Here is a 20,449-nt window from a genome sequence, read left to right on the forward strand (position 1 = left end):
TGCTTCAAAAAGAATAAAGTACCTAGGAATAAACCTATCCAAGCAAGTGAAAGACCTATACCCTGAAAAGTACAAGACACTCTTAAGAGAAATTAAAGAGGACACAGAGAAATGGAAATTCACCCCATGCTCTTCGCATGGAGGAATTAATACTGTCAAAATGGCTATCCTGACTAAAGCAATCTACAGATTCAAAGCAATCCCCATCAAAATACCAAGAGCATAGTTCAACAACTGGAACAAATAGTGCTAAAATTCATATGGAACCACAAAAGACCCCAAAGAGCCAAAGCAATCCTGACAAGGAAGAATAAAGCGGGAGGGATCTCTCTTCTGAAGTTCAAGCTCTACTACAAAGCCACAGTTATCAAGACAATTTGGTACTCGTACAACAACAGACCCACAGACCAGTGGAACAGGATAGAGTGTCCAGATATTAACCCAAACATATATGGCCATTTAATATACGATAAAGGAGCCATGGACGTACAATGGGGAAATGACAGCCTCTTCAACAGCCGGTTCTGGCAAAACAGGAGAGCTCCATGCAAGGGAATGAAACTGAATTACTGTCTAACCCCATACACAAAAGTAAATTCGAAGTGGGTCAACGACCTGAATGTAAGCCATGAAACCATAAAAGTCTTATAAAAAATCATAGGCAAAATCTCTTGGACATAAACATAGGCAACTTCTTCATGAACATATCTCCCCGGGCAAGCGAAACAAAAGCAAAGATGAACAAGTGGGACTATATCAAGCTCAAAGGCTTCTGTACAGCAAAGGTCATCATCAATAGAACAAAAAGGTATCCTACAGTATGGGAGAGCATATTTTATAAATGACGTCTATGACAAAGGATTGACACCCAAAATATATAAAGAGCTCAAACACCTCAACAAACCAAAAGTAAATAATCATGTTAAAAAATGGGCAGAGGATTTGAACAGACACTTCTCCACAGAAGAATTTCAGATGGCCAACAGACACATGAAAAGATGACCTACATCGCTAATCATCAGAGAAATGCAAATTAAAACCACAATGAGATATCACCTCACACCAATAAGGATCGCCTACACGCAAAAGACAAACAATAACAACTGTTGGCGAGGATGTGGAGAAAGAGGAACCCTCGTACACTGCTGGTGGGAATGTAAACTAGTTCTACCATTGTGGAAAGCTGTATGGAGGTTCCTCCAAAAGCTCAAAATAGAAAAACCATTGGACTAATGAATTTCACTCTTAGGAATTTACCCTAAGGAGCCCAGTTTGGAAAAGACATATGCACCCGTACGCTTATCACAGCACTATATACAATGCCAAGAAACGGAAGCAACCTAAGTGTGCAGCAGCAGATGAATGGATAAAGAAGATGTGGTACATATACACAATGGAATATTATTCAGCCATAAGAAGAAAACAAATCCTACCATTTGCAACAATATGGATGGAGCTAGAGGGTATTATGCTTAGTGAAAAAAGCCAGGTGGAGAAATATAAGCATCAGATGATTTCACTCATCTGTGGAGTATAAGAACAAAGAAAAAAAACTGAAGGAGAAAAACAGCAGCAGACTCACAGAACCCAAGAATGGACTAACAGTTACCAAAGGAAACGGCCTGGGGAAGATGGGTAGGAAGGGAAGGACAAGGGATGAAAAGGGGCATTACAATTAGCAGACAAAATGTAAGGTTGGGGGGGGCACAGGGAAGGCTGTGGAAGACCGAGAAGACAAGTATTGATTCTACAACATCTTACTATGCTGACAGACAGTGACTGAAATAGGGCATATGGTGGGAACCTGATGATGGGGGGAGTCTAGTAACCATAAAGTTGCTCATGTAATTGCAGATGAATGTTACAAAAAAAATAGAACAGTAAAATGGATAGCACGAGTTATGTGTAAATTGCAACAATGTTACAAAGACAAGGAGGAATTGGGAGCAGTATGTTACAAGAAATCTGCAGTACTTCTGGAAGAGGACTAGTAATAGCTTCAAATACATATTGCAAAACAAGGTAAACACACTGTAAAAGTAACTAGAGTAGTGTTGACTGATATATTAAGGGGAGAGAAAAAAATGAAAGGAGATAAATGCTCAACTAACCCCCAGAGCAGTGGAGCCATGTCTACCTGATTTTGGCTAAGAAGTCTCCATGCTTATTCTTCCAATGAAAACAAGTGAGCAGACAACTACCTATCAATGAAAATAGCTCTGAGAGTGTGCTGGAGTGAAATGAGGTTGTGCCGTAATAAGAATGGCTACACAGAATATCATAGAAGCCAATTTCTAACATTTTCCTGTCCACAAATGAAACACAGCTCAACATCAGGAGACCACTCAGTTACATTTCCCCCTCACTTAGGGACAAAGAAAACAGGAGGAAGTCAGCAGTCCCTGTCACTGCTTTGTACAACTGAAACTTGAAACTTCTGGCACTAATGACTAATGAAGTCATCACCAATGCTAAGCCACCTGGAGATGTTGCCTGGACCCACAGTACACTTGCCCAGAGAGGGAAGTCACAGCAGCTGTGGAAACCAGAGAGGGAACCCACTATAGCTCCACTGGTAAAGAAGATGCTGTCACCTGCTGATCCCACCCAACATTTACAGCTTTGGCTTTAAGAAACTGTCTTTCCCAATGCTGACTTTAACCCACTAGAGTTCACAGTGCTCACACTCTTGGAGAGGGGAGCTACCACACCCCATCACCCCAGCACTCTTGTACCCATTCGATGTGTAGGTGACAGTCTTTCCACTCCGTAAAGTCTGGAAGAAGTGACTGCTCCTTCAGATGCAGACACATCAACACACAGAGCTACTAGAGACATGAAAAATCAAGAAAGTATGACACCATCACTTAACAAAATAATATTTCAATTAGCTAACCCCACAGAAATGGAGAGCCGTAAGTTGTATGGCAGAGAATGCAAAATAATTACTTTCGTAAGACAGCTGCAAAAGTATATAAGCAATACAATGAATTAAAAAACAAGAACAAAACGAGTAAATCACAATAAAATTATTAAAAAGAACCAGATTCTATAGCTGAAGAACACAACAGATTCAATGAACAATGCACTAGAGAGCTTCAAAAGCAGGCTATCCCACATGGAACAATGTGTGAACTTGAAGAGAGGTCATCTATGAGACACTATAACAAGAACAAAAAATCCCAACAACACACACATGTTGGGAGTCTCAGGGGCTTATCTGAAGAATTATTGGAGAAAAAAAAAACTACTGGAGAAAAAGATGGTGAAGCAAGAAGGAGAAGGCAGAGACGTCCTCACCAAATCACACAGAACACCAAAATAGAGCAAATAAAACTAAACGTGAAAACGACTTGGAGATTGCACAACTGACTACACCTGGGGAAGAAGAGGAAAAAAACCTCACAGAAAAGGGTAAAATTGGCAAAGCCAAGAGCTGGCAGGACCCAAGCATGCCCTCCACCCCAACCTACAGGTGGAAGAGGAATAGAGCGGGGAGGAAGTAGGAGCCCAGGACTGCTTAAGAGCTGGCCCTGCAGATCTGCTCTGGGAACACAAACCCACATTACACAGTGCTGTGGTGATTACTAAGGCTGGACAAAAACGATAGGTGGAACACTCCAGGGGGCTGAAGATTTCAGCTGCTTTGGAGAACAGGCATCCTATACCGGCCCCCCAAGACAACAGCAAAGTAGGAGCTTGAAAGACTTCCCAGCAGTGGGAGGACCGCCAGAGGGGCAAGATTTACATAGAACTCTCTGTTAAGAAAAGGCAGGTCAACAGGTTTGGAATTCGGGAAGCCACAGGCGCTCCAACCCCCTCGCTGCCCTCAGCTCAACAGGTGAGGAATTCTGGGAAGCCACAGGCGCTCCAACCCCCTCGCTGACAAGGCATTCTTGAGGCTCCTTGGAGGCGAGTGGCCTGTGGCCAGCCAGCAGTACGGTCAGACATGCTCCCATATAGGCAGAGGGAGACCCTCCTTACTTTGTCAGCCCTGTTTCAGGCCAGCTGGGAAACTATGTGCAGGAGCCAGCCCCTGGAGTTCTTTCCTCCCAGGAGGATCTGTTCCCTCCAGCTTGTGCCCCACCATTTTTGCAGGGCAGGTGGAGGGCAGCTCTGGCCATGACTGCTCCAGCACTGAAGCATCGAGGCTCCACCCTGCACATGCCACCTGCAGTAGGCCTACTTTTCCTAGCAACGGAGGCAGATGTTGCAGTAAGAAACACAGAGGGACACCTGCCAAGATTTTGAAGCCTTTTTTTGGTTCAGCTGGGGAAATACTGCGGGAGTCAGCCCAGGGAGCTCCTTCCTCCTGGCCGGACCTGCAGCCCCCCACCATTGCTGTACGCCAGGTGAAAGGAAGCTCCGCTCACGGCAACTCCAGCAGTGCAGACGCATTTTCTTTTTGCACCTGCGAACAGCCGATGCCCACACAAGCTCAGCTGGTATCCGTGTACCACAAGACAGGCAGAAAGTCACCCCACACATTGCCCAACAACAGCTAGAACTCCTGCACAGTAAGGTGAAGTGTATTGAGTTTCTGGGCACAAGAAGGTGTTTCTCCATGAATCTATGACTCCATTGATAACACTAAAAAAATGAATCAGCAGAAAAATTTTGCCCAAACAAAACTGCAGGACAAAATGCAAAAGGGTTGAGAGAACCTGAAACAGTCTTCTTGATAAGTATTTCGAAATACAAGTCATAAACATGCTCATGGAGCTACAGAGAAATACTCAAGATGTCGGGAAGGACTTCAAGAAAGAGAAAGACACTGTGAAAGATACAGTATCTGAAATGAAACATACAATGGAGAGATTTCAAAGTGGATGACATAAAGTAGAGGAGATCGTAAATGAAATAGAAATCAGAAAACAGGAAAACAATGAAGCCAGAAAACAGGAAAAAGGGACCTCTAGGAATGAAAGCATAAGAGATCTGTGCAAACAATCCAAATGAAACAATAATCTCAATGTAGGGGTACCACAAGAACAATAGAGAGACAAAGGGATAGGAAGACTCTTTGGGGAAATAACTGCTGAAAATTCTCCCAATTGGGGGAAGAGAATAGTCTCTCAGGTCATGGAAATACAAAGATCCCCCAACACAAGGAACCCTAGGATGACACCACCAAGACATATAATAATTAATATGGCAAAGATCAGGGAGAGAATACTGAAAGCGGCCATAGAGGGGAAAAAAGACACCCTGATGTTGTCAGCAGATTTCTCAGTAGAAACCTTACAGGCAGGAATCGAGTGGCATGGCATGATATATTTAGTACAATGAAGCAGAAGGGCCTTAAACCAGGAACACTCTACTTGGCAAGATTACTATTTGCATTTGAAGCGGAGATTCAACGATTTCAATAAAAGCGAAAGTTTAGGGAATTCATCACTCACAAACCATCTTTACAGTGAATTTTCAAGAGACTGCTCCAGATGGAAGTACTCCTATGGCTAAATAGCCATCACGAGAGAAAATAATAAAACCACAGTAAAGGATGTAGACCAATTAATTACTAACCAATGCAAAATTAACTGGACTGCCCACCAAGTCAGTCAAGGACTACACACAAGACGAAGTCAGTCAAGGACTACACACAAGAGTACAGAATATGACACCTTAATATATGTAAGAGTGGAGGAGGGAAGGAAAAGGAGGAAGAAAAAAAAACCTTTAGATTGTGTTTAAAATAGTATAAGTGAGGTAAGACAGACTTTTAGAGAGTAAGGAAAGCTGCCTTTGAAAGTTTGGTAACTACAAGTTTAAAGCCCACAACGGCAGTAAATACATATCTATCAGTAATTACCCCAATTGTAAATGGACTGAACACACCAATGAAAAGACAAAGAGTCGCAGAGTGGACAAAAAATATAGACCCATGTACAAGCTGCCTAGAAGAGACTCACTTCAAACCCAAACACATATACAGACTTAAAGTAAAGGGGTGGAAAAAGATACTCATGCAAACAATAGGGGGAGAAAAGCAGAAGCTTCAGTCATTACATCATAAAAATACATTTCAAAATTAAGTAACAAGACACAAAGAAGGACATTACATGATGATAAAGTGGTCAGGAGTCCAACAAGAGTATATAACCATTATAAATATCTATGTACCCAACATAGGAGCACCCAAATATGTGAAACAAATATTGACAAAATAAAAGAAACAGAATGCAATGCAGTTATCTCAGGAGACTTCAACACACCTCACACTCCAGATCAACCCGACAGAGGCACTGAACAATGCATTAGGAACAGCTGAACCCAGCAGACATCTACAGAACAGTCCACCAAAGGCAGAAGGGATAACACATTCTTCTCAAGTGCACATGGAACATTTTCCAGAATAGGCCACAAAAAGAGATCAGTAAGTAAATTTTAAAAACCCACAAACACATGGAGGCTTAACAACATCGATCAGTGACCAAATTAAAATAGACAGCAAACAGTATATGGAGACAAATGACAACAACTCAACATCCCAAAACTTGTGGGACACAGCAAACGCAGTTTGAAGGGGATAGCACACAGCTATACAGGTTTACGCCAATGAACAAGAACAATCCCTAATGAACAGTCTAAACTCTCAAGTAATGAAACTACAAAAAGAAGAACAAATGAGGCCCAAAGTCACTAGCAGGAGAGACTTGATAAAGATCAGAGAATAAAAAAGTAAAGCTGAGAAGAATAAAACAATAGAATCAATGAAATGAGCTGGTTCTTCAAGAAAATAAAACAGATAAACCCCTAGACAGACTCATCAAGAAAAAAATAAACTATACACATGTAAATGCCATCAGAAATGAAAAAGGAAAAATCACGACAGGCACCTTGGAAATACAAAAATTGTAAGAGAATATATGAAAAATTATACACCAACAAACTGGATAACCTAAGAAATGGACGACTTTCTCGAAAAATACAACTTTTAAGACCGGCCCAGGAAAAACCAGAAAATCTGAACAGACCAAATACTAGCAATGAAATTGAATTGGTAATCAAAATATTACCTAAGAATAAAACTCCTGGACCAGATGGTCTCATACTGAATTTTTTTTATAAAGGTATCACTAAAATACAATCTTGTGAAGGTTTCACATGAGGAACATTGTGGTTACTACATTCCTCCCTATTATCAAGTTCCCTTCACGTAACCCACTACAGTCACTGTCCATGAGCACAGTAAGATGCAGGAGTTAGCAGTTGTCTTCTCTGTGCTATATTGCCTTCCCTGTGACCATCCATATTGTGCTTCACAGCTGAATTTTTAGCAAACACTTACAAAAGACCCAATATCCATCCTTCTTAAAGTCTTCTAAAAAGTACAAAAGGAGAGAATACTTCCAAACTCATTCTATGAGGCCAGCATTACAGTGCAAAAAAGGGAAAATTACAGACCAATATCCCTGATGAATGTAATGAAAAAACCCTCAACAAAATATTAGCAAACAAGATTAAAAACTACATCAAAAAGGTCATGCATCATCACCGTATGGGATTTATTCCAGGGATTCAAGGATAGTACAATATCTGAAAATCAATCAACATCACACACATTGACAAAGAGGACAAAAATCAACACGATCATCTCAATTGATGCTGAAAAAGCATTCAACAATACTCAACACTCATCCATGACAGAAATTCTCAATTAAAAGTGCATAGAGGATATGCAACTCAGCATAGCAAAGGCAATGCATGAAAAACCCACGCCCTACACTCCCCACTCTGCCGAGCACTCCCCAGGTTCACTCCCCCGTGCCTGCTGACTTGCTGTGCAGGTAGGAATGTTCACTCAAAAGCTGAAATATATTTCACTAAGATCAGAAACAAAACAAGAATGCTCAATCTCCCCACTTTTATTCAACAAAGTACTGGAGGTCCTAGTCACGGCAATCAGACAACAAACACAAAGATATAAAAGGCTTCCTAAGTGTTAAGGAAGAAGTTAAACTTGTCAGGGTTTTCAGATGATATGCTATTATACATAGAAAACCTAAAGACTCCACCAAAAAACTGAATGCAGCAAAGGTCCAGGATACAAAATTAACACAGAATCTGCTGCTTTCCTATATTGTAAGCATAAACTAGCAGACAGAAAATCAGAAAAACAACTCCATTAACAATTGCAGCAAAAATACCTAACCAAGCAGCTGAAAGACCTAAACACTGAAAATTACAAAACACTCATAGAGCAATTAAATAACAATAAATGGAAACCTATCCTCTGTTCATGGATAGGAAGAATAAATGTTGTCAAAATGACCATCATGCCTAACACAATCTACAGTTTCCATGCAATCCCTATCAAATACCAACGGCATTCTTCAACAAACTAGAACAAACAGTTCTAAAATTCATGTGGAACCACAGAAGACCCTGAAGAGCCAAAGCAATCCAGAGAAGGAAGAACAAAGCTGGGGGATTATGCTCCCTACAGAAACCAAGACAGTATGGTACAGGCACAAGAACAGACCCATAGATCATTAGAACAGAATAGAGCCCTGATGTAAACCCACACATATATGGCCAATTCATATATGATAAAGGAGCCATTGGTATAAAATGGGGAAAAGACAGCCTCTTCGACAATTCATACTGGCAAAAATGGACAGCTTACATGTAAGAGAATGAAACTGGATTACTGCCTAACTCCATTTAGAAAACTAAACTCAAAATGGATCAAAGACCTTTGTAAGTCACAAAAAGTAAAACTCTTTGAAGAAAACATAGGCAAAAATCTCTTGAATATAAATGTGAGCAACCTTTTACTGAACACATGTCCTTGGGCAAGGGAAACAAAAGCAAAAATGAACAAATGGGACTACATCAAACTAAAAAGCTTCTGTTCAGCAAAGGACACCATCAGCAGATCAAAAAGGCATCCTACAAATGTATTCCTTAATGACTTATCCCATAAGGGGTTAATTTAACACCCAAAATATGTACAGAAGTCAACAGGGAAAAACTTACAAAGACAGCAATCTAGTCCAGGTGGCTCCCTTCTGTTGCTCTTCTTAGCAAAGACAACAGAAACTCCCTTAATTTCCCGCTCCCCTACACGCCCCACTCTGCCGAGCACTCCCTAGGTTCATTCCCCAAACTCTTCACTCCTCGATTGCTCGCTTGCTGTGCATGTAGGAATGTTACAGATACAGAAGCAGAAAGATATATATTGCTCCCTTTGCCCCTGTTCAGGGCTCAGACTTTTGGGAGATTACTTCCCTCTGAGCACGCCGGTGTGAAGTAAAGCCTCAACACTCCAAGACGACCGAGTGCCGCCTGGTTCTTCCGTCAATGATAGGAGTCTGGTACGGGTTTTTTCATTATTTTCCGTAACAAAGTCAAACAACTCAATACCCAAAACCAAGCAACCAGATGAAGAAATGGGCAGAGGATGTGAATAAGAGTCTTTTCCAAAGAAGAAATTCGGACAACTGACAGGAAGGTGAAAAGATGCTCCACATCGCTAATCATATGAGGGTGAAAGTAGTAACCACACTGTTTTTCTTGTGAAACCTTCGTAAGAGTTCACTTCATATCAATAAAAAATGCCGTAAGATATCACTTCAATCAGTTAAGATGGAGAGGGAACAACTGTTCTCTCCTCTCCGCAGTTCCTGATGCATAACTGGTTGGGTATTTTGGGGTGACTGCCAGTTACCACAGAGGCTAGCCCACAGACGTGCTCCTGGTGCAAGGGGCGGGGAAGGGAGAACAGTCAAGAGCAGAGAAGGGAAGCTTGGAGAGCCAGTAGGGAACAAAGTCTGTCAGAGGGAAGCGATGGAGCCCTGGCGCTAGGAGAGTATTAAGCCCATGCTGGGAAGCAGGGGGAAGCAGCGCCAGAGCCAGGAGAGACTGAGACCTACTGCCTTGAGAGTACAAACTCGTTTTTAAGCCCTACAACTTGCTCTTCTCTTTACTCGGTCTCAGCAGAGCAGGAATGCGTGCGCACGTGTGCGTGCATGCGTGTGTGTCTAAAACATTACCTTGTGTACCTTATGTACATATACCTTTTAGTTTATCAAGGACACTTCAGTAAGGCAGAGGAAACCAAACAAAAATTCCTGTATCTGCTTTCTCAAAATTTTGTAATAAAAATAGAACGTATCAAAGAAGCTTATTACTCTGTAGTGGTAACTTTAGCACTTGTAACCATTTTGCCAAATTTGGAAAAAATTCCAAGTATAGTTAAACCTCTGTTAAAGAAACCTAATAATAACGTGATTGCACTTAAAGGAAAAGGAAAAAGAAGCAGAGAACGCAAAAAAAGTTACAGGGAAGAACCTATATGGAGAATTAAAAAAAAAAAAGCAACGAATACAGTTGGTATTTATTCAAAATTAATCACTTTTAAATTCCAAGGTCAAAATACAACCAAATAAAAGATACGACAGTCATAGGGCATAAATACCCAACTAAACACTGGCATTTATTAAATGCCTTAAGAAATGAATTTTAAAGATGCAGTGAAAATTAAACTGCTTGAGAAGAAAGTTGGAGTGGCTATAATTCAGAGCAAAATAGAGAGCAAGGAAAATTATCAGGGAAAAAAAAGGGTCATTGTGGAGTAAGTGGTAGTTTCCAGAATTTACCGCCTGGCATATGAATGGATGTTTACTGCTGCAGCCTCAGGTGGTTCTGGGCAAGTAGTGGAGATAAAATGGCCATTCTCTCCTCCCCTCAGTTCCTGGAACCTAACTGGTCTGCTGCCTGCCATCACCAAGGAGCGGCTCATAGAGTTCTTCCAAGAAGGGGAGGGTGGGAAACCAGAGTGTGCTGTGGCTGCACGAAAACGGCGCACAGAAAAGCACTTTGCTAGCATGGAGTGCGGAGAAAGTGTTAGGCAGGAAAATAGATCTGGGCAGGGTGGAAAGAGAAAAAAAGGCCAGGGAAGTCCATTAAAAAGACCCAGAGTTAATGAATTAAAGCTTGAAAAGCCAAGAGCTACTTGGCCTGGAATGTTTGAATATTGCCCAGATAAAGGAAGGTACTTCGGCATAGCCCATCTTTATTATGTTAATCATCTGGGCCCAGTTTATTTTTTACCTTTACCTACATGCTGTTTTTCTCTCCTTTCACCACTGATCAAGTAGTTTGTTTCCTAGGCAATTCATTTACTATGCTGGTCCTGCCATAAACAACATAGTAAAAAGCAAGAAGGATTCTATCTTAAAGACTGTATTTTAATACCCAAGAAGTTAAGTAAGATTCTTAACTAACTCTTTAGCAAACAGACAATAACTCATCCCACCTTGGGGCACAGGGCAGGCAGTCTTAATTGATATGCTCCCAAACCAGTAAGCTGCTATCCTGGGAGGGGGCCAGAGCAGTAAACTTCTTATGTCAATTTTGAGAATTACCCAGAGGACTGGTAAGAGACTCTGTGTCTCAAAAAGATAAACATCTTGAGGAGAAGACCACTTAAGTTCACCCTTCTAGCTCTCTGTCACATTCCTGAAAAATCCTTAAAAGGAGGAATCCCCAACCTTTCAGGGCGCCTCCCCTCCCTGAGGTTGCCTGTATTTTTTCTCTCTGTAAGTAACTTTAAAACTTTCACTGTTTCACTACTGTGTCTCTGCCCTTCCAATTCTTTGTTCCAGGAGGGACAAGAACCAAGGAAAATACACAATGCCCCCCTAACAAAGGTAGTGCGGGAAAGCACTGGTGTTGAGATAGGTAGACAAATTTGTGTTGCGTTGGTGTAGACTTTCCGTTCTGCATGACAAGAAAACGTACTAGAGCTCTTCTACTTACAGGGCACAACCATGTAAATATATCTAACACTATTTACCTGAGACTTAAAATGGCAAATCAAATTATTTTATACTTTTTAGCATAGTAAGAAAGGAAGGATTCCATCTTAAAGCTAAGATTCCATTTTTAAAAGCCAGGAAGTTAGGAAGTAAGAATCTCCACATATTTCAGCAAACAGACAAGAACTCAGTCCACTTTGGTGGCAGGGCAGGCAGCCCAGACTAAGGTTCCCAGAGGGGAGCTGTTCCCCTTGTGAGGAACTTATACTTGTGTTAAGTTAATTTTGCAGAATTACCTAGAGGACTGATAACAGAAGTGACTTAGTGTATCACACTAGAGATAAGCATTTTTGAGGCCACTTTACAAGTTCATACCCACTGGCCCTTTGAAAAATCCTTAAAAGAAGGAACCCCTAGGGGATTCAAGATGGCGGCACGAGAGGTGAGACAGTCCAAAAACCACAGATAGTATGAAGATATAGCGAACACAACTAACTCTAGAACAGCAACAGGAAAGAAGGCTGCACCCGACTGCATAGAGACCCTCAAGGAAGAGGGTAACGTACCAAAGCCTTGATCCAGCAGGACCTAAGCCCTTCCACCACCCTAGTTCACCAGCAGGAGGAAGAGAAATGGAGCAGGGAGGGGGTGGAAGCCCAGAACTGCTGAACACCCAGCCCCGGAGGCCTACTTTGGAAAACAAATCTACATTGTATGGTGCCCTGGAGGTTGGTGGGGTTGGGGAGCAGGGACAGGTGGAGTGCTTGAGAGACTGAGATTCCGGCCCTTTGTGCAGGGTAAGAATCCCCACCTGGCCGCTCTGGGACAAAGGAAAGGCGTGTGGTCTAAGAGGCTTCCTTGCAGCAAGATGGCTGCTGAAGGTGCAGGGTTTGCACGGAGCTTGCTGCGCGGGAGAAGGGAGAGGCAGACAAGATTGTCCGCGGGCGCTCTGCCCAGCAGATTGGGAACTTTGAGGAGCTTCGGGAGGTCCAATCCCCCTAGCTGGCTACTCAGCTTGGAGGCCCCCCACACTGACACTCAGACTGCTGCACCTTCTCCTGGCCTGCCGGCACCTGCTCACAGACCAGCAGTCACTGCTGGCATCAGGCCAGCCGGAGGGAGGCCCCTAGAGACGCCAAGCACGGAGGGTTACAACTGTGTGCTTGGCCCACTGGCTCTGACACTGGAGACGCACTGCAGCCGGAAAGCAGTGTCAATTTAGCTCTTTCCTCCTCCCAGGCTCCAGCACCACTCCCCTATGACCCCCATCCTCACGTAGTGGCTGAGCAGCTCCAGAGACTAGAGCTTCTGGACACTAGAGGGCACCACACAAAACTGGCCAAATGAAACTGAACTCACCAGTATTCCTGAAAGAGAGTTCGAAGTAAGAACTATAAACATGCTTACGGAGGGGCAGAAAAATATTCAAGAACTCAGGGATGAATTTAAGATGGAGATTCAATCATCAAGACACTCCGTACCTGAAATGAAACATGTGAGGGATTTAAAAGAAGATTGGATGTAGTAGAAGAGACGGTAAATGGAATAGTAATTAGAGAAGAGGAATACAAAGAAGATGAGGCACAGAGAGAAAAAATAATCTCTAAGAATGAAAGATCATTGAGACAACCGTGTGACAGTTCCAAACGGAACATTACTCTCCTAATAGGGGCACCAGAAGAAGAAGTGAAAGAAAAAGGGACAGAAAGTGTCACTGAGGAGGCAATTGCTGAACACTTCCCCAATCTGAGAAAGAAGACAGTCTCTCAAGCCATCGAAGTGTTAGGCAGACCTCCCAACACAAGGGATCCAAGGAAGACAACACCAAGACATAAAAAATAAAGTGGCAAAGATCAAGGATAAGGACAGACTTTTAAAAGCAGCTAGAGAGAGAGAAAAGATCACATACAAAGGAAAACCCATCAGGCTATCATCAGAATTCTCAACAAAAACCTTACAGGCCAGAAGGGAGTGGCATGATGTATTTAATGCAGTGATGCAGGAGGTCCTAGGACCAAGAATACTCTACCTGCCAAGGTGATCATTTAAATTTGAAGGAGAGATTAAACAATGTTCCGATAAGCAAAAGCTGAGAGGATTTACCTCCTACAAACCACCTCGACAGTGCATTTTGGAGGAACTACTACACATGGAAGTATTCCTAAGGCTAAATACATTTCACCAGGCAAAATAAAACCACAGCAAAGTAGAACAATTAATTACTGAACAGATGCAAAATCAAATCAACTACCCCCAAAGTCAATCAAGGGATAGACAAAGAGCTCAGAATATCACACCCAACATATAAAGAAAGGGAGGAGGAAGAAAAAGGAGAAAAAAACAAAAAACAACTTTTAGGTTCTGTTTTTATTAGCACAGAAAGTGAGTTAAATTAGACTGTCAGATAGTAAGGGAATTACCCTTGAACCTTTCATAACCACAAATCTAAAGTCTGCAATGGCAGTAAGTACATACCTATCAATAATCACCCTAAATGTAAAGGCTCTGAAGGCACCAATCAAAACACAGAGTCACCGAATGAATAAAAAAACCAGACCATCTATATGCTGCCTGCAAAAGACTCACTTCGAACCCAAAGACATACACAGACTGAAAGTAAAGGGATTGAAAATGGTATTTCATGCAACTAATAAGGAGAAAAAAGCAGGAGTTGCAGTACTTGTATCAGACAAAATAGACTTCAAAACAAAGAAACTCACCAGAGACAAAGGAGGACATTACATAATGATAAAGGGGGCAGTCCAACAAGAGGAGAGAACTATTATAAATATCGATGCACCCGAAAGGGGATCATCTACATACGTGAAACAAATACTAACAGAACTAAAGAGGGAAATGGAATGCAATGCACTCATTCTAGGAGACTTCAACACACCACTCACTCCAAAGGATAGATCAACCAGACAGAAAATGAGTAAAGAGACGGAGGCACTGAACAACATATTACAACAGACGGACCTAACAGACATACACAGAACAGTACATCCAAACGCAACAGAATGCACATTCTTCTCAAGTGCACATGGAATGTTTCCCAGAATAGACCATACACGAGGCCACAGAAAAAAACCTCAGCAAATTCAAAAAGACTGAAATTGAACAAACCAGCTACTCAGATCCCAAAGGTATAAAATTAGAAATAAATTAACACAAAGAAAATGAAAAAGCACACAAACACATGGAGGCTTAATAACATGCTTCTAAATAATCAATGGATAGATTATCAAATAAGAAGAGATCAAGCAAAATACGGAGACAACTGAAAAAAACAACTCAATACCACAAAAATCTGTGGGACAAAGTGAAGGCCGTGTGAGCTGCAAATATTACAATACAGGCTGACAACAGGAAAGAAGAACAGCCAGAAATGAACAGTCTAAACTCACTAGACCGTTTTTGAAACTAGAAAAAGAAGAACAAAGTGAGGCACAAAGTCAGTAGAAGGAAGGACATAATAAAGATTGAAGCAGAAACAAATCAAATAGAGGAGAATAAAACAACAGAATCAGTGAAACCAGGAGCTGATCCATCAAGAATATAAACAAAATAGATAAACCCACAGGCAGATTTACCAAGAAAAAATGAGAGTCTACACACATAAACAGAATCAGAAATGAGAAAGGAAAAATAACTATGGAGACCACAGAAATACAAAGAATTATGAGAAAATATCATGAAAAATTACATAGTAACAAACCAGATAACGTAATAGAAATGGAACCAGGAAGAAACGAAAATCTTAACAGACCAATTGGCAGCAATGTAATGGAACTGGTTATCAAAAATACCTAACAACTAAAGCCCTGAACCAGATGACTTCCCCCCTCTGAATTTTATCAAACATTCAGTGAAGACCTAAAACCAATCCTCTTTAAAGTTCTCCAAAAAGGAGAAGAGGAGGGAATACTTCCATACTCATTCTGTGAGGCCAACATCACTGTAATACCAAAAACAGGCAAAGACCCCACCAAAAAAGAAAACTACAGACCAATATCACTGATGAACACAGATGCAGAAATACTCAATAAAATATTAGCAAACCGAATTCAAAAATACACTGAAAGGATCATCCACCATGACCAAGTGGGATTCATCCCAAGGATGCAAGGATGGTACAACATTCGAAAATCCTTTAACATCACCCACCATGTCAATACAAAGAAGCACAAAAACCACATGATCATCTCCATAGAGGCTGAAAAAGCATTATACAAAATTCAATGTCCATTCGTGATAAAAACTCTTAACAAAATGGGTAGAGAGGGCATATACCTCAAAATAATAAAGTCCGTATATGACAAACCCACAGGCAACATTATACTTAATGGCGAGAAGCTGCAAGATTTTCCCCTAAGGTCGTGAACAAGACAGGGATGCCCACTGTCCCCACTGTTATTCAACATAGTACTGGAGGTCCTAGCAATGGCAATCAGACAACAAAAAGAAATCAAAGGCATCCAGGCTGGTAAGGAACAAGTCAAACTGTCCATTTGCAGATGACATGACATTGCACAGAAAATAACCCTAAAGAAAACACTCCAAAAAACTACTACAACTAATGTCTGAACTCAGCAACGTTGTAGGTTACAAAATTAATACACAGAAATCTGTTGCATTTCTATACACTAATGATGAGCAAGCAGAAAGAGAAATCAGGAAAACAATGCTTTTCACAATTGCATCAAAAAGAATAAAACACCTCGGAATAAACCTAACCAAGGAAGTGAAAGACCTATACCCTGAAACTACAAGACTCTCCTAAGAGAAATTAAAGAGGACATGAACCAATGGAAAATCACCCCATGCTCTTCACTAGGAAGAATTAATATCGTCAAAATGGCCACCCTGCCTAAAGCAATCTACAGGTTCAATGCAACCGCTAACTAAATACGAACAGCAGTCTTCAACGAACTGGAACAAATGGTTCTAAAATTCATATGGAAACACCAAAAAACCCCGATTAGCCAAAGCAGTCCTGGGAAGGAAGAAGAAATCAGAGGGATCTCTCTTCTGAAATTGAAGCTCTAACACAGAGCCACAGTAATCAAGACAATCTGGTACTGGCACAAGAACAGACCCATAGTCCAATGCAACAGACCAGAGGGCCAAGATATAAACCAAACATATATGGTCAGTAAATATACGATAAAGGAGCCATGGATATACAATGGGGAAATGACAGCCTCTTCAACAGCTGGTGATGGCAAAACTGGACAGCTACATGTAAGACAAGGAAACAGGATTATTGTCTAACCTACACAGAAAAGTAAACTCAACATGGATCAAAGACCTGAATGATGAGTCATGAAACCATAAAACTCTTAGAAAAAAACTACAGACAAAAACCTCTTGGACATAAACACGAGCAACTTCTTCATGAACGTATCTCCCCAAGCAAGGGAAACAAAAGCAAAAATGAACAAGTGGGACTATATCAAACTAAAAAGCTTCTGTACAGCAAAGGACACCATCAGTAGAACAAAAAGACATCCTACAGTATGGGAGAATGTATTCATAAATGACATATCCGATAAGTGGTTGTCATCCAAATTATATAAAGAGCTCACACACCTCAACAATCAAAAAGCACATAATCCAATTAAAAAATGGGCAGAGGAGCTGAACAGACACTTCTCTAAAGAAGAAATTCAGATGGCAAACAGACTAATGAAAAGACACTCCACATCGCTTGTCATTAGAGAAATGCAAATTAAAACCACAATGAGTTATCACCTCACATCAACTAGGGTGGCCAGCATCCGAAAGACAAACAACAGATGTTGGCGAGGATGTGGAGAAAGGGGAACCCTCGTACACTGCTGGTTGGAAAGAAAACTAATTCTACCATTGTGGAAAGCTGTATGGAGGTTCCTCAAAAAGCTCAAAATAGAAATACCACTTGACCCAGGAATTCCACTCCTAGGAATTTACCCTAAGAATGCAGCAGTCCCATTTGAGAAAGACATATGCACCCGTATGCTTATCACAGAACTATATACAATGAAAAGAACACAGAAGCAACCTAAGTGTGCAACAGTACATGAATGCACAAAGATGTGGTACACATTCAGCCATAAGAGGAAAAGAAATCCTACCATTTGCAACAACATGGATGGAGCTAGAGGGTATTGTGCCCAGTGAAAATAGCCATGCAGAGAAAGACAAGTATCAGATTATTTCACTCATCTGTGGACCATAAGAACAAAGACAAAAAAACTGCAGGAACAAAACAGCTGCAGACTCACAGAACCCAAGAATGAACTAACAGGTACCAAAGGGAAAGGGGCTGGGGAGATGGGTGGGGAGGGAGGGACAAGGTGGGTAAACGGGCATTATGATTAGCACACATAATGTAGCGGATGGGGGGACACAGGAAAAGCACTATATACAGAGAAGACAAGTAATGATTCTATAGCATCTTACTATGCTGACGGACAGTGAATGTAATGGGGTATGTGGGGGACTTGATAATAGGGGAGTGCAGTTGCCATAATGTTGTTCAAGTAACTGTACACTAATGGTATCAAAAAAAAGAAAGAATCCTTAAAGAACTGAATTCAGCAAAGCTGTTAAAGTACAAAATGAATAAAAATCATAAAAAGTGAATCCCACCTACATGAGCAGCAAAAAGGATAAAATACTCAGGAAAAGATAAACCTAATTAGTAAGATACACAGCAGTGTTTGAAGCAATTAAAGTCCTAAATAAACAAGACAATGTATACTCATGTACTGAAAGATTTAGTATTATTTAGATGTCAATACTACCACTCTACCCAAACAGTCTACATATGTAATGTTATCCCTTCCAAATTACAATGGTATTGACCGCCAAAATGTAAAAACCCATCCTAAAGTTCATATAAATAACAGAATTTAAAAATGAATAGAATTTTCTCTGCAGACGCACAAGAAGCACAAGAAAGGATTCTTGGAATCACTCATCACTAGGGAAGTGAAAATCAAAACTGCCATGAGATACCACATCACTGGGATGGCTTTTACATTTAAAAAAAGAGAGAAGAAGAAGTAGGGGAGAGAAAGTAGAGCTTTGGTACTTGACTGGTGTGAGTATACCATGGTGAAACTAATGTATAAGTTGGCAGGTCCTTAAAAAGTTAAGCATAGATTTACCATGTAATCTAGCATATTCAATCCAAGTATATACTCAAAGGAACTGAAAATGCATTCAAACAGTTATTTGTGTTCATAGCAATGCTCAAAGCAGTGTTTTTCATAATAGCCAGAAACAGAAACAATCTAAGGATCCACCAACAAATGAATGCATTAACGAAAACGTGATATAGTTGTACATCTGAATATATTCAGCCTTAAAAAGGAAGAGAATTCTGAAATATGCGGCAACACGTATAAACCTTGAGAACATTATGTCATGTGAAACAATCCAAACACAAAAAGACTAATATTGTGATTCCATTTATATGTGGGATTGACTGTAGGCAAATTCATCTAGATAGAATGTGGATTAGAGCTAACTAGGGCTGGAAGGTTTGGTGAAACGGCTTTTTCAAACCAAGAAAAGCTTATTTTCCTAAAGAAAAACAAATTAATTCTTTAGAAAAATTTGGGGTGACAAAAAGTTTAAGAAATAGTGATGATGATAAAAACTCTCAGCAAAGTGAGTGTAAAGGGTAGATACCTCAACATAATAAAGGCCATATAAGATAAACCCACAGATTACATAGCAATGGTGAAAAACCTGCCAACTTATACAATTTTCCTCACTGATTAGGATGAAGACAAGGATCCTGACTCTTAGCACTTTTATTCAACAGAGTATTGGAGGTTCTAGCCACAGCAATCAGACGAGATGAAGAAATAAAAAGGCATTCATATGGCTAGGGAAGAAGTAAAACTGTCACTATTTCCAGATGATATATTATATAGAGAAGACCCTAAAGAGTCCACCAATACCTATTAGGAAAATAAGTGAATTCACTATAGTTTCAGGATACAAAATTAAGCAGAGAAATCTGTTGCACTTGTATACACTAACAGTGAACTATCAGAAGAATAAAATAAGGAAAAAGAAATAGTGATGATGACTGTACAACACTGAAAATGTTCTTAAGGCCACTGAATTGCCCCCTTAGAAGTTGTTAAAATGTCCAAATATCTTATGATTATATACGCCACAACAATAAAAGCCCGGTAAAAGGAAAAAAATATCAGCACTGCCGTTTAGATAAGAAGAAAGTAGCACAGATTAAGTGAGACATGTTGAAGGTTTCATAAACACCAATGTGCCATGTAGACGAGAATAAGTCTCATTTGACTTCAAAGATGTTTTTATCAAAATTAATCTGTTTTTGCTCAAAATAATGAGGCGTGCCTTTCTTCCTAAAACACAAAACAAAACAAAACACAAAAGAAAAAAATAATCACTTACTTGCTGGGACAGTGCAATAGTAAGTCAATGATAAATGTTTGCCAGGCTCTTTCTTTACTAAGTGCATCCAAAGCTGTTGGAAGTAGAGCAAAACATAACGTCATCACTTCGAATCCCTCACAGCAAACCTGTTCATCTTCTGTATCTGGCTCATTACTTGCATTGGTGATCTGTAAAATTACAATCAGGAGTCAAATTACCCAGTAATACATTTTTTATTTTCATTTTTTTTACTAAGGTATCATCCATATACA

At 40.6% G+C, this 20,449-nt stretch overlaps 1 protein-coding gene across 2 annotated transcripts in view; it reads right to left on the minus strand.

Moving 5' to 3' along the window:
• Positions 1-20,449, minus strand: part of LOC130682134 (probable ubiquitin carboxyl-terminal hydrolase FAF-X) — a 166,041-nt gene that overhangs the window by 56,535 nt on the left and 89,057 nt on the right. For both annotated transcript variants that reach the window (XM_057496277.1, XM_057496278.1), the window contains exon 25: positions 20,196-20,365. In XM_057496277.1, coding sequence (XP_057352260.1) covers positions 20,196-20,365 — 170 coding nt within the window. The remainder of the gene's footprint in view (positions 1-20,195; positions 20,366-20,449) is intronic.

Source organism: Manis pentadactyla, chromosome Y (genome assembly GCF_030020395.1).
Source record: "Manis pentadactyla isolate mManPen7 chromosome Y, mManPen7.hap1, whole genome shotgun sequence".
NCBI classification, from domain to species: domain Eukaryota; kingdom Metazoa; phylum Chordata; class Mammalia; order Pholidota; family Manidae; genus Manis; species Manis pentadactyla.